This window comes from Euprymna scolopes, chromosome 4 (genome assembly GCF_053919585.1).
Source record: "Euprymna scolopes isolate OS-2025 chromosome 4, ASM5391958v1, whole genome shotgun sequence".
NCBI lineage: Eukaryota > Metazoa > Mollusca > Cephalopoda > Sepiida > Sepiolidae > Euprymna > Euprymna scolopes.
In genome coordinates, this window is record NC_136485.1 from 168,127,980 (window position 1) to 168,141,162 (window position 13,183).

General features: G+C 35.4%; 1 protein-coding gene across 2 annotated transcripts in view; it reads right to left on the minus strand.

Moving 5' to 3' along the window:
• LOC145270104 (importin-11-like) overlaps positions 1-13,183 on the minus strand; it is a 108,605-nt gene that overhangs the window by 74,768 nt on the left and 20,654 nt on the right. For both annotated transcript variants that reach the window (XM_080125709.1, XM_080125707.1), the window contains exons 2-3: positions 8,011-8,111; positions 1,982-2,054 (exon numbers count right to left, since the gene is read on the minus strand). In XM_080125709.1, coding sequence (XP_079981835.1) covers positions 1,982-2,054; positions 8,011-8,111 — 174 coding nt within the window. The remainder of the gene's footprint in view (positions 1-1,981; positions 2,055-8,010; positions 8,112-13,183) is intronic.

The window sequence follows — 13,183 nt, forward strand, 5'->3', positions numbered from 1 at the left end:
CTAAAAACGTCCTCCACCGAAACCTAGCCGAGTTGACCCTTAGAGAATGAATAAGTTTTTCTAATTCTAGATATTATTCATTTGGGGCAACACTGATCAAGACATTACTAACTTGATGAGTTTTTGTTTAGTAGTTAGAGACTTTTAGCTGGACAGACAAAAACACAGAGAACTACCCTTTATAACATGGATACCCGGCATTGTTCAGGTGGACATGAAGCTCGATTTGGACATAGCTGTTATACTAAGGAGCAATCTCTATAAAAGAATGGAACCGCGCCCCCCCCCCAAAAAAAATAATAGGTGACACTTTTTTGTTGCCCTTGTGCTGGAACCCACCCACCCCCAAAATAAATCGATGCTTTTCTTTCAATCAAAATAGTAGCAAGTGCCTGTGCGACCACAAAAAAAAATTAGCCATGGCAGGCAGGTTCGAACCAGAAACGCAAAAGAGGGAAAAGTTACTGGCAAACGCTTTTGTCTATCGGACCACAATGACTTATGACGTCATGATCCTGCAAAAATACGTTTTTAAACATTCAGTTTGATACGCGTGCATGACTTGCAAAAAGTGACCCCCCCCCCTTCCAAAAAATGGTTCAGTTGACCACCACAGAATTAATCTTATTCTAATTTTCACATATGCATCCGAGGCATCGCTCTTTCAGATGGTACCGGTTTTGACCCGGTCCGATGTGGCTGACAAAAGTTTTAGCGGACATGAACACAAACAAACACATTTTCCCTTTTCTATAATAGACTAGCGGGGGTACCCAGCTTTGCCAGAGTGTGGAGAGGTGGTATAGTTAGGCTATTGAGCAACCCAACCCTAAAAAAGTTTCAATCAAAATACTCGTGCGAGCGCAAAAAAAGAAAAAAAAATAGCCACAGTAGCCAGGTTTGAACCTGTAACACTAAGGTGAAAAAAGCCGACTTATCATGTTGTGGACATTTAAAATAAGCTTAGTCATTGCAAGGCGTATGATGACTTTGCAAAAATGTCAACCCAAAAACTGACCCCTCCTTGAAAAAAAAAAAAAAAAAACAGCTCAGTTGATCAACACAGAATTAATGATTTTGACCAATTTTTGGATATTTGTCATACGAGAGTCCCATCTTTCTAATGAAACCAATTTTGTCAGTGTTCGTTCCGTGTGTCGAAAGTTTTTGGCAGACATACACACGCAAAGACACAAATCGACGTTTGAAATTTAGATAATAGATAAATTTTCATCTACCACAAGATATTAAATTTGTAAGGTTATTTCATTTGTTTGAAGCCTGCAAATTTAATTATAAACAGAAAATGACTAGTAGATCAATACCACACAAGATCACCAGTTTTCTAATTTTCAACAAACCATAAACCGGTCATAATTTGATGGCTAATTGAGGTACCAAATGAAATTTGTAATCATTGTTTATTTTTTACAAAGATCTACGACATTAAACATTTGTAAATGTAATGTAAATAAAATTTACATTTAAGATGCATACTAATATAAAGCAGAACAAAAATTTTTATGAATAAAAAAAAAAGCCTTAATATTTTTTTCTGCTTCAGTTTTGCCAGAATGCACTCACTCTCAAAATGTGAACAGTAATGTCTTTCATAAAGAAACAATTGAGCAACCGTTCTAAATCGACTAACCCGACAAACAGTAAAATTCTGCATCTTCACTGTTGAGGTAACGAGAAGCAGGAAAATCTTCTATAATAATTCCTTCCCTTGGACTGATAGAATTTGGAATTCCTCTCTGCTTCCCTGACTGTACTAACCTGCAGAAGTTTAAATGTAATGTGAACAGACATCTTCTTGTTCAACATCCCACAGTTTACTGTTAGAAACAATCCCAATTAGAAGACCTTTACGTTCAAAGTGGCAATATGCCTTGTTTGGGGGTGGGGAAAAAAAAAAAAAAAAACTACGACATTTATTTTGTCTAATGCCAACCTGCATATATAAGCACCATCAACTTACCTGTGGCACAGGTTCATTAAAACTATCAACAAGGCGTTTCTTCAACGCATCTTTTTCTTCTTCAGCAATGGCACTGCAGATTAAGAAAAAAAAAAAAAAAAGGCATATAAGCAACAAATACCAAAATCAAAATCATATTTCCACATCGACACATAGCCTAATGGTTAATAGCGTTAGTTTGTTCTAAGTGTTGGTCTTTGGTTCTTGTCCAGAACTTCTATATTAAAAAAAAAAAAAAAATCTCTGATGTACATACCTGTGACTAATTAAAAATATATTCCAAAAATCAGTTTTATTTTTATAAAGAAAATCACTTTCAAGTGATTAATGGAAATTTGTAGGCATTACAACATTAATCTTACAAGTTTGGATCATTATTGAATTATTCCCTTATTTCTCGCCATTATTTTAAAAATGACCATGCAAGACAATCGCTTCTCTCACTCATAAGATTTGATTATCTTATATAAAACAACATGATCAATTTACGTAATTTTTGGAATATAATTTCTTTTTGCCATGGGTACGGATATCATAGATTTTTCTTTATTTTTGTTTTGTAATGCCAGTGGAATTCTCAACAAGAATCTTTCATTTTCATAATTTTCAAGTTATAAAATAAAAATGTTGCTGCGAACATAAAATCATGATATTGTAAAATTCCTTTTAAATAAAATGAATGCAACCATTAAAATCCTTATAAAATTTTATTTGATAAAAATGTGATCTTAGTATAGTGCGTAATTTCCAATAGTACCCCAGACAAAAACATTCCGAATATATTATCGATTGCTAATGATACCACACTATTCTCAACATATGGGTAAAACGAACACGCATGTATCCAAGGCAGTGGCTGAATTCTTAGAATCACTTCCATTTGCCTGTTTCCCACCTGACTACAATTTGGATGTCTTCAAGTCCAACATAAACAAATTCCTGATAAACCGCCCTCTTAAGTAAGACACTATCAAATCTCCAATAGTAATGATTACTACAATACTATCTCATTGATTACTGTACACACAATAACCCTTATTCCTGACTGGCCTCTGGGCCTTGATAAGTGGTGACCTCCATGTAAAAAAAAAAAAGTATAAACCTCCAGTCTATACTTAAATGGGTGTCATAAATGAAAAGTAACATTTGATAATACTGAGACAAAACTTCTTTCCTTTAAGAATTATAAGAAATCTTTTGCCATGGCTAAAACACCCTACACAGTTCAATATTCAAACTCCTCTGCCTAATTTTCACAGGTCACACAAATTGAAACAAATACATAGAAGATACTGTGAAAGCAAAGAAGGTGATCTCCCTCTACCATGCAAGAAAACTTCCAACACCTGCCAGAATCCTATACTTCTACAAAACCACCACTGCACATGCATCAAGTATTGTTGTCACATCTGGACCGGTGCACAAAAAACTAGGCTCTCCTTAGGCTCTAAAAGAGACTAATAGGTGCTACACTGTCTACAAAGTTCCAGTCACATCACCACAATGTTACAGCCTTGTGATTTTTTTTTTTTAAGTACTTCATTGGAATGTGTTCTGAGGAATTCACTGCTCTGGTACCAACTCGATATAAATACTCTTACAATCAGCAAAATCCCACCTCTTCAGCATAGAGGTCCCTAGATGCCTATTGTAATAGCTTCTTTCTGAAAACAGTTATGTCTTTAGAATTCTCTCCTTGCTCCCAGTTTCCATTAATATACCAAGATGCTGAAACTTAAATGTAATTTGAACAACCCTCCGACTGCACAACTCCCTACTTATTATGTTACGATGAATATGAGCCCCAACTCACATATGACCCCTTACATTTCAAAAGCAAATGCTTTGTTTTAGGTGAATAAAATGATAAAAATTAATAAATTAAAAAAATAACAAAAAGGATTTGTTCACATTCCAAAAATTTCACTATTAGATATTTGAATATAAAAAAAAAATTAAAAATGCATTTTTTGTCAATTTGAGAATTTATTTTTTGATTTTCCTAAGAGACAAACCAGAATTTATCTGAGGCTCACCATTACTTGTTTTATTTAAAGGATTACTTGGTGATCTCCACCCGAAAAAAAAAAAACCCAAAGATGCCACTCTTGAAGTTGTTAACATTCAAAATTCCTTCCACAATCCAACCACATTCGATACAGATAAAATTCAATATACTGTATGTCTTACTTGAATAGATGTCCATTTTTTTTTTTTTTTACAAGCCAGAACCTCCACCCTCTCAACCCTCTAAAAAATTTGGTTTTGTCAGTTTCATGTGTTCATAGTCCAAGAACATCAAGCAGAATTTCATTAAAAATAAACTCATGATTTGGAGAAAACTATGGAAATATCAGACAATAGTGACAAAAACGTAAGTCATTTCTGATTAACATAATAAAAAAATAAATAAAAGAGAGACAATGTTCAAAACTATTTAAACAAAGCAAAGTTTCACCAGAACCAGCTCACAATTTTGGATTAACACCAACTTTAAACAAACAATAAAATAAAAACTTTGTTGTCATGATTTCTTCTCTTACACGATTCAGATTTTTTTTTCCTTTCAAAATAAAAATCTTTCTATGACAACATCCAACCAACAATTGAACTGACATTTTTCATATGTACTTTTATCCAAATTTTTTGCCTGAAAAGGTTTAACAAAGTTTGGTTCAAGCCAAAACACAGTTGCAGTGACTTCAATAAGTTTCCAGACTTTTTTGTGCAGGCATTTAAAATTATCGTAGACTCTTGAAAATTTAGTATGTTATTGCTATACATACTATGAGATGGCTGACCAATTTTTATAATTTCAGGTTCAAATGAATAGCTACAGCAGAAATTCAAATACACCCTACTAAAGCCTGATTGTCACAATTGGTGAATTTAAAAATGCAATCTGGACATGAGGACAATTTAGAAGAATGATATGCAATAAAATTGTTTTAAACTTAAGAAAAAAATGTCATAGAAATGTGTGGAATACTTCAGACTGCTTTTGGACCATCTTGCATAAATCGAGCAACAGTTTTAGAGTAACAAGAGATTCAAGGAAGGTAGGGAGTCTGTAAGGGATGATGAGAGGTGTGAGAAGAGTAAGGAAGTCGGAACATTAGAGTTGATTGGCCAAATAAAGAATTTCATGGATAAGGATGTTCGTGTGCACAGTTTGGTGTCAGTGTGGGAACTGTACACACAGTTATTTGCGAGGAACTAAAGATACGGAAGATTTGCACAAAGTTTATCCCAAGGTTGCTGCATTGTTGTAACAGATGGGCATCAAGACAGGTCCTCACCCTCCGTATAGTCCAGACCTTGCTCCCTATTACTTTTGGCTGGTCCCTAAGCTCAAGGAAAATCTTAGAGGCTGTCATTATGAGACAATTGAGATGAAAAAGGCTGTGACAAGGGTCATTTACATGACCATGCAAGAGGACTTCCATGTGGCCTCCCAGAAGTTGTTGGAACAAAACGATTAGAGCATTGCAACCAGAGATTACTTCGAAGACGACTAGAGTTTCATGTATGTACTATCAATAAAAGTGGCCATATGAAAACAGTTTGGAAACTTATTGAAGGCACCTTGTACATCGCATAAATTTTCTGTAAAGAAAATAGACAAAATTTATAAATAGATTTACTTATTATTTGAGTAATATTATATAAATACTTAAAAGTCCATATCTTTATGAAATTAATCATACCTGGAACATATTTAACAGTCATCAACACACATCCATTTGTCGATGATTGCTACAGCAATTACAATTACTCATAAACAATAGATTTTTTTTTTCTTTTTTGTTTTTTTTGAGATAAGACTCTTTAGATCCATCATGTTCTAACCACGCCCATGTTCCTTAACAGTATTACTTTGTGGTCATTCACTATAAAGAGTCTTACTAAAAGAAGCAGATGCGGCAAAACATGTTTTAAGTCATAGAAATCAGTCAAAGATGCCACAGAAGATTTATAAACTTAATGCCATCTCATCAAATTCTAATACCAAAATGTTCCTTAATTTCCTTTGATTTTTTGGGACTTTAGCAGAATACAGGCCACGCTATTTTTTAAACTCGATTTTCAAGTTTAAGTTAAATTTGTACAGTATCTTTTATTAAATTGTTAAATGAAAGTACAAAATCGTTAATAAAAAAACGCCCTCCCCATGGTAAGAATGGGTTTCTAAAGATTATTTCAGCATGGTTTGTATTCTGCACAAGTACCAAATTTTTTATATAGTAAAATCAAATAAAAATATTTAAACATTAAAAAGTATATATATATATATATATATATATATATATATATACTTTTTAATGTTTAAATATTTTTATTTATATATTTATATATTTATATATATTTATATATATTTATATATATTTATATATATTGTTTGTTTTGGTTTGGTTTTAGTGATATGTTTTGAATGAATTCAATTATTTACGAAAGTGCATTTTTACCTAAATGCGAGTTGGGAATAATTTTCCCTTTAACCAATTTGGTACCCCCACATGGGGAGCAGTATATATATTATTTTTAAAATGTAATTATCCACTGACACGTGTTTCGTCGTCTACGACTTATCAGAGTAGCTGAATATAGCGAGATTCGAAATCGGGGCCCCACGGTAATGAGCCTAAACCCCTTACCTCTGACCCATCCCGCCATGTGGGGGTACCAAATTGGTTAAAGGGAAAATTATTCCCAACTCGCATTTAGGAAAAATGCACTTTCGTAAATAATTGAATTCATTCAAAACATATCGCTAAAATCAAAACAAACAACATCTAAGTAAATCGCGATATATCCAGACAGTTGGCGAGATGGGTCAGAGGTAAGGGGTTTAGGCTAATTACCGTGGGGTCCCAATTTCGAATCTCGCTATATTCAGCCACTCTAATGAGTCATAGACGACGAAACACGTGTCAGTAGATAATTACATTTTAAATATATATATATATATATATATGATTGCAACGTCTTGTCAGATGAGTGCCAATCTTGCAGACACTTAAAGTCCATGAGACCAAAAATGACTTCCATCGCCACAGGACAATTTTAATAGACAAATGCCTGAGGGAGTAACTATACACAGATGATGTTACAGAGTCTTAGCTACAACAGGCTTGGCCTTCGGGCCAGGATCAAAGTGTAGTATCTGTTCCGGCAGATACTGCACTTAAGATAATTTGTACCAGTAAATGGAGGGGAAACCCTCTATACTGGGACAATTATTATTTTTGGTAACCAGAGTGACCCCTTTTAGGAGAGCTGGTTTTTACCTCACATTAAAAACGGCCTTGTGCCTAATTTGCTCAGTGGGGGAGCAAATAAATACCATCTGTTCCGGCAGATACTGCAAGCAAAGACCATATGTGGGGGCAACCCCACATATAAGACCTTGGTCAATGTAGGGGCAACCCTTCATACCAATTGTCACTATCCAGCTCCCCTACTCCCCGGGGAGTTGGTCCCCATTTCCCCTTCACTCCTCACATTAAAAATCGGCCTTGTGCCTAATTTGCTTGGTGGGGGAGCAAATAAATACTATCTGTTCTTCAGATGCTGCACTTCCATTTCTTGTTCTCTTTCGGTGGAGGAGAAATCCTTCATGACAGACAATTTTTATTTTTGTACCTTTTCTCCACGTTAAAAAACGACCCTGGTGTCTAACTCTGTCTCGTGGGGAGGCATAGTAAATAGGTACAACAGCTAAGTCTCTCTCTCGGTTCAAAATGTTGAGATCCAGCAACAAGCAAAAGCAAGATAGCCAGCAACAAGTTAAACTGCAGACCAGCTTCATGCGAGTAATGGTCTCCCGCTTTCTGGTTTTTTAAATCAGATTTGCTTCTCCTAGAAAGGTCGTCTTCACCACGGCTTACGGTAGCCCTCTCCACCCCCAACACACACATACATACATACATACATACACAAACACACACGGTGCTAGTTGGCTGTTGACCTCGAAAAAGGGTTCATTCGCCTATATATATATTACATACACACTTTTTTTTTTTACTTACTTTGGAGCGTTCCTACGCCAGTAACGCTCAATGCCATTTTTAAAATATAACACTGCCAACCATCGCACATTAAAATCAATATCATGATTCTGAAAGATGGTCTGAAAGAGAAAAAAAAAAAGTTTCAATATTTAAGTGACAATACAGTACAAAACATCAATACAATGTCTTCAAACATTTCATATCTAAAAAGGTGGTTTGTCATCAGCAGTGGAATCTCGGTTGAATTGCCAGCTCCTGTGAACTGCCAGAATTCAGACATAGTGCAAGCAATTTACAAGTCAGCTTAACTCCAATAGGATAAACACAAGTAGGAAGCATTCTACAGATGTTCATTCTCGTACAGTTACTCACCCCCATATTAAAAAAAAAAATAAGGAAAAATCTGCATGTGTGTATCCATGGCGAAATGAAAATATATTCCAAAAATCACAAAGTAATTTTTTTTTTTAAAGAAAATCAAATTTTATGAGTAATTGAAGAGTGTCTGGCTGCTATTTTAAAAACAATTTCAAGAAACAAAGGGAGATAACTCAAAAATTCATACATACTAGATTCCTTAGGAGATTGTAATTGCTACAAATTCCCATTCATTGTTTAAAACTGATTTTCTTTATAAAATACTATTTTATCAATTTATGTGATTTTTGGAATATGATATTTTCATTTTGCTACAGGCATGTATATAATAAAGATTTTTCTTCATCTTTGATTTTTAATATTGGTGCAATTCTGAACAAGATTAGTGATTTTTTTTTTTTCATATGCAAAACTTTAATTGAATTCTTCAGATTTCATTAATTTAAAAAGTTTTTTTCTTTCAAAAGTTGAATTGACAGAGCGCTGAAAAATGTACCATTTTTATTGAAACAAAGTCATCTCCAACGAATATGTATTGGGTTAGAATTGGACACTTTAAGTTGAAATCAAAGTCAAGTGCTTGGGTTACAGACATCATAACTCTGTCTTCAGTTTTTTTTATTATTATTATTTTCAATTAAGAAGCCATTTTGATAGTGGATGTGTGGTATTTAGAAAATACTTTTATATGTATTGAAAAAATTTTTTTTTTAAAGTCTAGACAAAATGAAAGGCTGAAATTGCTTCACTCTGCAACGAAGGCGAGTCTATAATCAGCATAAAATTATGTTATAGGCAAACAACTGTGCAAACTATTAGTGTAAAGAAAAATAATATAAATTGACTTTTAAAAATGGCTGTGGAGACTAAAACAAATTTATCAGTTCTGACTCTTGAAACTTTAAAAGACTCCGGCTCTGAAGTTTTTGTCCCCTTTGCAATAAACATATTTGTATGTTTTATAGCATTTTGATTTTAGTTATGGCTTTAGCATGAAGATTTAAAAGTTTTCTTAAAAAGGGTAGTTCCAACAGTAAAGCTTCCTTTTTTTTTTTTTTTACTCAAAAAGTTGAAGAGCTATCAAAACAGAAATGATACTATTAAAACTAGCAACCTTTTTCTACATAGTTACCACCATTCTCAATACTTTTGCCAGGAATTTAATGATGCATTTCTGCTTCTAACGTATATCCATGACAATGGTTGCTTTCTTAGAGTCTCACACCAATATCTGCATCAGAGATATGGAACTTTCAGGTCATGAATGCACAAGTTCAATCATCATAACAATGCAATTTGCAATCCTCTCCGATCCATTCGGACGGAATAAAAAAAATAGGATGCATTACTTTTGGAACGCCCTTTGTATTAATCAGGGCTCTACATTGCGAGCATTTGCGAATGATTTTCCAAAGTGGCAACTAGAAATAATGAAACGCTTATCTTTTGGCGATTGTCTTTCTTTCACTGACAATATTCCAAAGCTCATTACTGAGTGAAAAATATCTTTTCAACTTTTTTTTTTTTTTTTTAAATAAAACAAAGTTAACTTATTTAAACAATGAAAGTTTAATAGAACAATATGCTCTTCTTTTTTTAACGAAGGCTGTTTAAAAAAATATCTGAAGAAATTAGAATGTTTATACCGTCAAGTATCAACATAAAATTTGCTGTATATTTAGAATTACACTTATTAAAAAAAACACAGAAAAATCTTTATGGTGTATATACTCGTCACAGAAAGAAGATGTCATATTCTAAAAATCATATAGATTTGGCTAGTAACTTTTCTATTTAGCTAGTAAATGAAAATATTTAGTTGTCAAAGGTCCATAGTGTTAATGGAAATAATAAAACCATGGCTGACTGGGTTGCTTTTTTATTTAGCAGTACAACCTTTATGAGTCATTTAACAATGTTAAATCCTTTTGTTTTTCTGATAAGGATTGATAATTCATATTAGTTGGATTATTAAATTTAAATTAAATTTTAAAAAACATGTTCAATACATATAAGAGTATTTTTTAAATATGGCTTCTTCTCAGTTGAACAAACAACATTTCAGCCAATGCAACCTTGGATAGTTTTCAGGTGTAATTTATCGAACTCTAGAATCTGTCGAACTTTAATCTGCACAGATTTTGAATAAAATCGTTATTTAATCCACGGGGGTAGCATGCTCTCGTTCTGTCAACCATGACTGGGTCACAATTCATTTCTTGGTATCACTCTACATTGAACCTTCAGAAGAGTGTCACTGAATTTTATCCATTACACCACAAATCTTTGTAAGATACACCGAAGAAGGTTGGAGGTTACATCAACCAAACTGTGCGAATAACACAAAAGATGAAAACAATAGTCCAAATAATACAAACTGAATCCTTTGATTTGTAAATAAAATTTGAAAAATCATCGTTATGAATATATGTTGCAATATATGCTGTAATAATATCAAATGAAAATTGGTTAGTCAGAAGTTTGATTTGTCAGCTTAAATGCTATTTGGGTCTGACTTTGAAAATCTGAGAAGATAACTATGTTATATTAATACATTACGATAAGATTTTTTTAATTGAAATTAGACTTTTAAAACCTCAAGGGTTGGAGAAGGGTGTTTGGGTTACTGATTCCACAGTCTAATACTATCACATACACAAAGTAATTTCAAATCACAAAATATTTTTGATTCAAAAGATGAGCCAACATCTTCTAAACTGAGTCATAGGTGATATTGTCTAACAGGGGACTAAGGGGGAGTTGAGCAGCGGGGTGTCTGTTCACATTACATTTAAATTTCTGCAGGTTAGTAAAGTTAGGGAAGCATGAAATTGGAAGGGAAATCAAGTTTAGCAGTCCGAAAGAAGAAGTTAGAGTATAAGGCTTACCAGGGTGAAATTTTGCTGATTTTAGTGCTAAATGGGAGAATGTATGTTGAGGGAGCACAAGTGCTACAAGTTCATCAGAGCAAAAGGATGCGACATTGCAGTAATGTGAGAAAGGTTGAAGGTTCACCGAAAGTGTAGGACTTATTAGATTTGAGATCTTTTTAGACCATAGCAACACCCCATACATGGGAGGGAGAGAGAAAGAGAGAGAGGTTGCAGCAACACTCCATACATGGGAGTGAGAGGTCAATACACGGGAGAGAGAGAGAGACAGAGGTCGTAGCAACACTCCATACACGGGAGAGAGAGGTCAATACACGGGAGAGAGAGAGAGACAGAGGTCGCAGCAACACTCCATACACGGGAGAGAGAGAGGTCGCAGCAACACTCCATACACGGGAGAGAGAGAGAGAGAGGTCGCAGCAACACTGCATACACGGGAGAGAGAGAGAGAGAGGTCGCAGCAACACTCCATACACGGGAGAGAGAGAGAGAGAGGTCGCAGCAACACTCCATACACGGGAGAGAGAGAGAGGTCGCAGCAACACTCCATACACGGGAGAGAGAGAGAGAGGTCGCAGCAACACTCCATACACGGGAGAGAGAGAGAGAGGTCGCAGCAACACTCCATACACGGGAGAGAGAGAGAGAGGTCGCAGCAACACTCCATACACGGGAGAGAGGAGAGAGGTCGCAGCAACACTCCATACATGGAGAGAGAGAGAGAGAGGTCGCAGCAACACTCCATACACGGGAGAGAGAGAGAGAGGTCGCAGCAACACTCCATACACGGGAGAGAGAGAGAGGTCGCAGCAACACTCCATACACGGGAGAGAGAGAGAGAGGTCGCAGCAACACTCCATACACGGGAGAGAGAGAGAGAGGTCGTAGCAACACTCCATACATGGGAGAGAGAGAGAGAGAGGTCGCAGCAACACTCCATACACGGGGAGAGAGAGAGAGAGGTCGCAGCAACACTCCATACACGGGAGAGAGAGAGAGAGAGGTCGCAGCAACACTCCATACATGGGAGAGAGAGAGAGAGAGAGAGGTCGCAGCAACACTCCATACATGGGAGAGAGAGAGAGAGAGAGGTCGCAGCAACACTCCATACACGGGAGAGAAGTGAGAGGTCGCAGCAACACTCCATACACGGGAGAGAGAGAGAGGTCGCAGCAACACTCCATACACGGGAGAGAGAGAGAGGTCGCAGCAACACTCCATACACGGGAGAGAGAGAGAGAGGTCGCAGCAACACTCCATACATGGGAGAGAGAGAGAGAGGTCGCAGCAACACTCCATACACGGGAGAGAGAGAGGTCGCAGCAACACTCCATACACGGTAGAGTTGTTGCAACAACACTCCATACACTGTAGATTTATTTGTAAGAAAATTGCGTTAAAATAAACTTGAACGGAATACGGAAATGAACGATGTAATAAAAAAAATGCAGAAATTATTTTATTTGGATAATTTAAATGCAAAAAAAAAAAAAAAAAAAAATTGGGACGCTGAAATCGTACACAGTAAAACAATACGTTTTATTGTCAAGTTGATTATTTATGTACGCATGCGCAACCGGATCATAAACCGGATGTTGGGTTACAACACCCGTTACAAGGTCATTTGAGTTTTATAATTATATAGATTGAAGGTTTATTTTTAGAAAGAAAATAATTTTTAAGTGAATAATGGAAATTCATAATCATTGCAACATAAATCTTGCAAGTTTGAATCATTAAATTATCTCCCTTGGTCTTTTTTTAGACTAGCATGGCTACCCGGCCTTGTTCGGGTGGACATGAAATTCAATTTTGGACACAGCTGCTCACTCCATTGTTACCCTCCCCCACAACAATTTCAGCAATAAAAGAACGGATTAAAACAGGTTAACCAAAAAAGTATGTGAAAACCTTCTCAGATA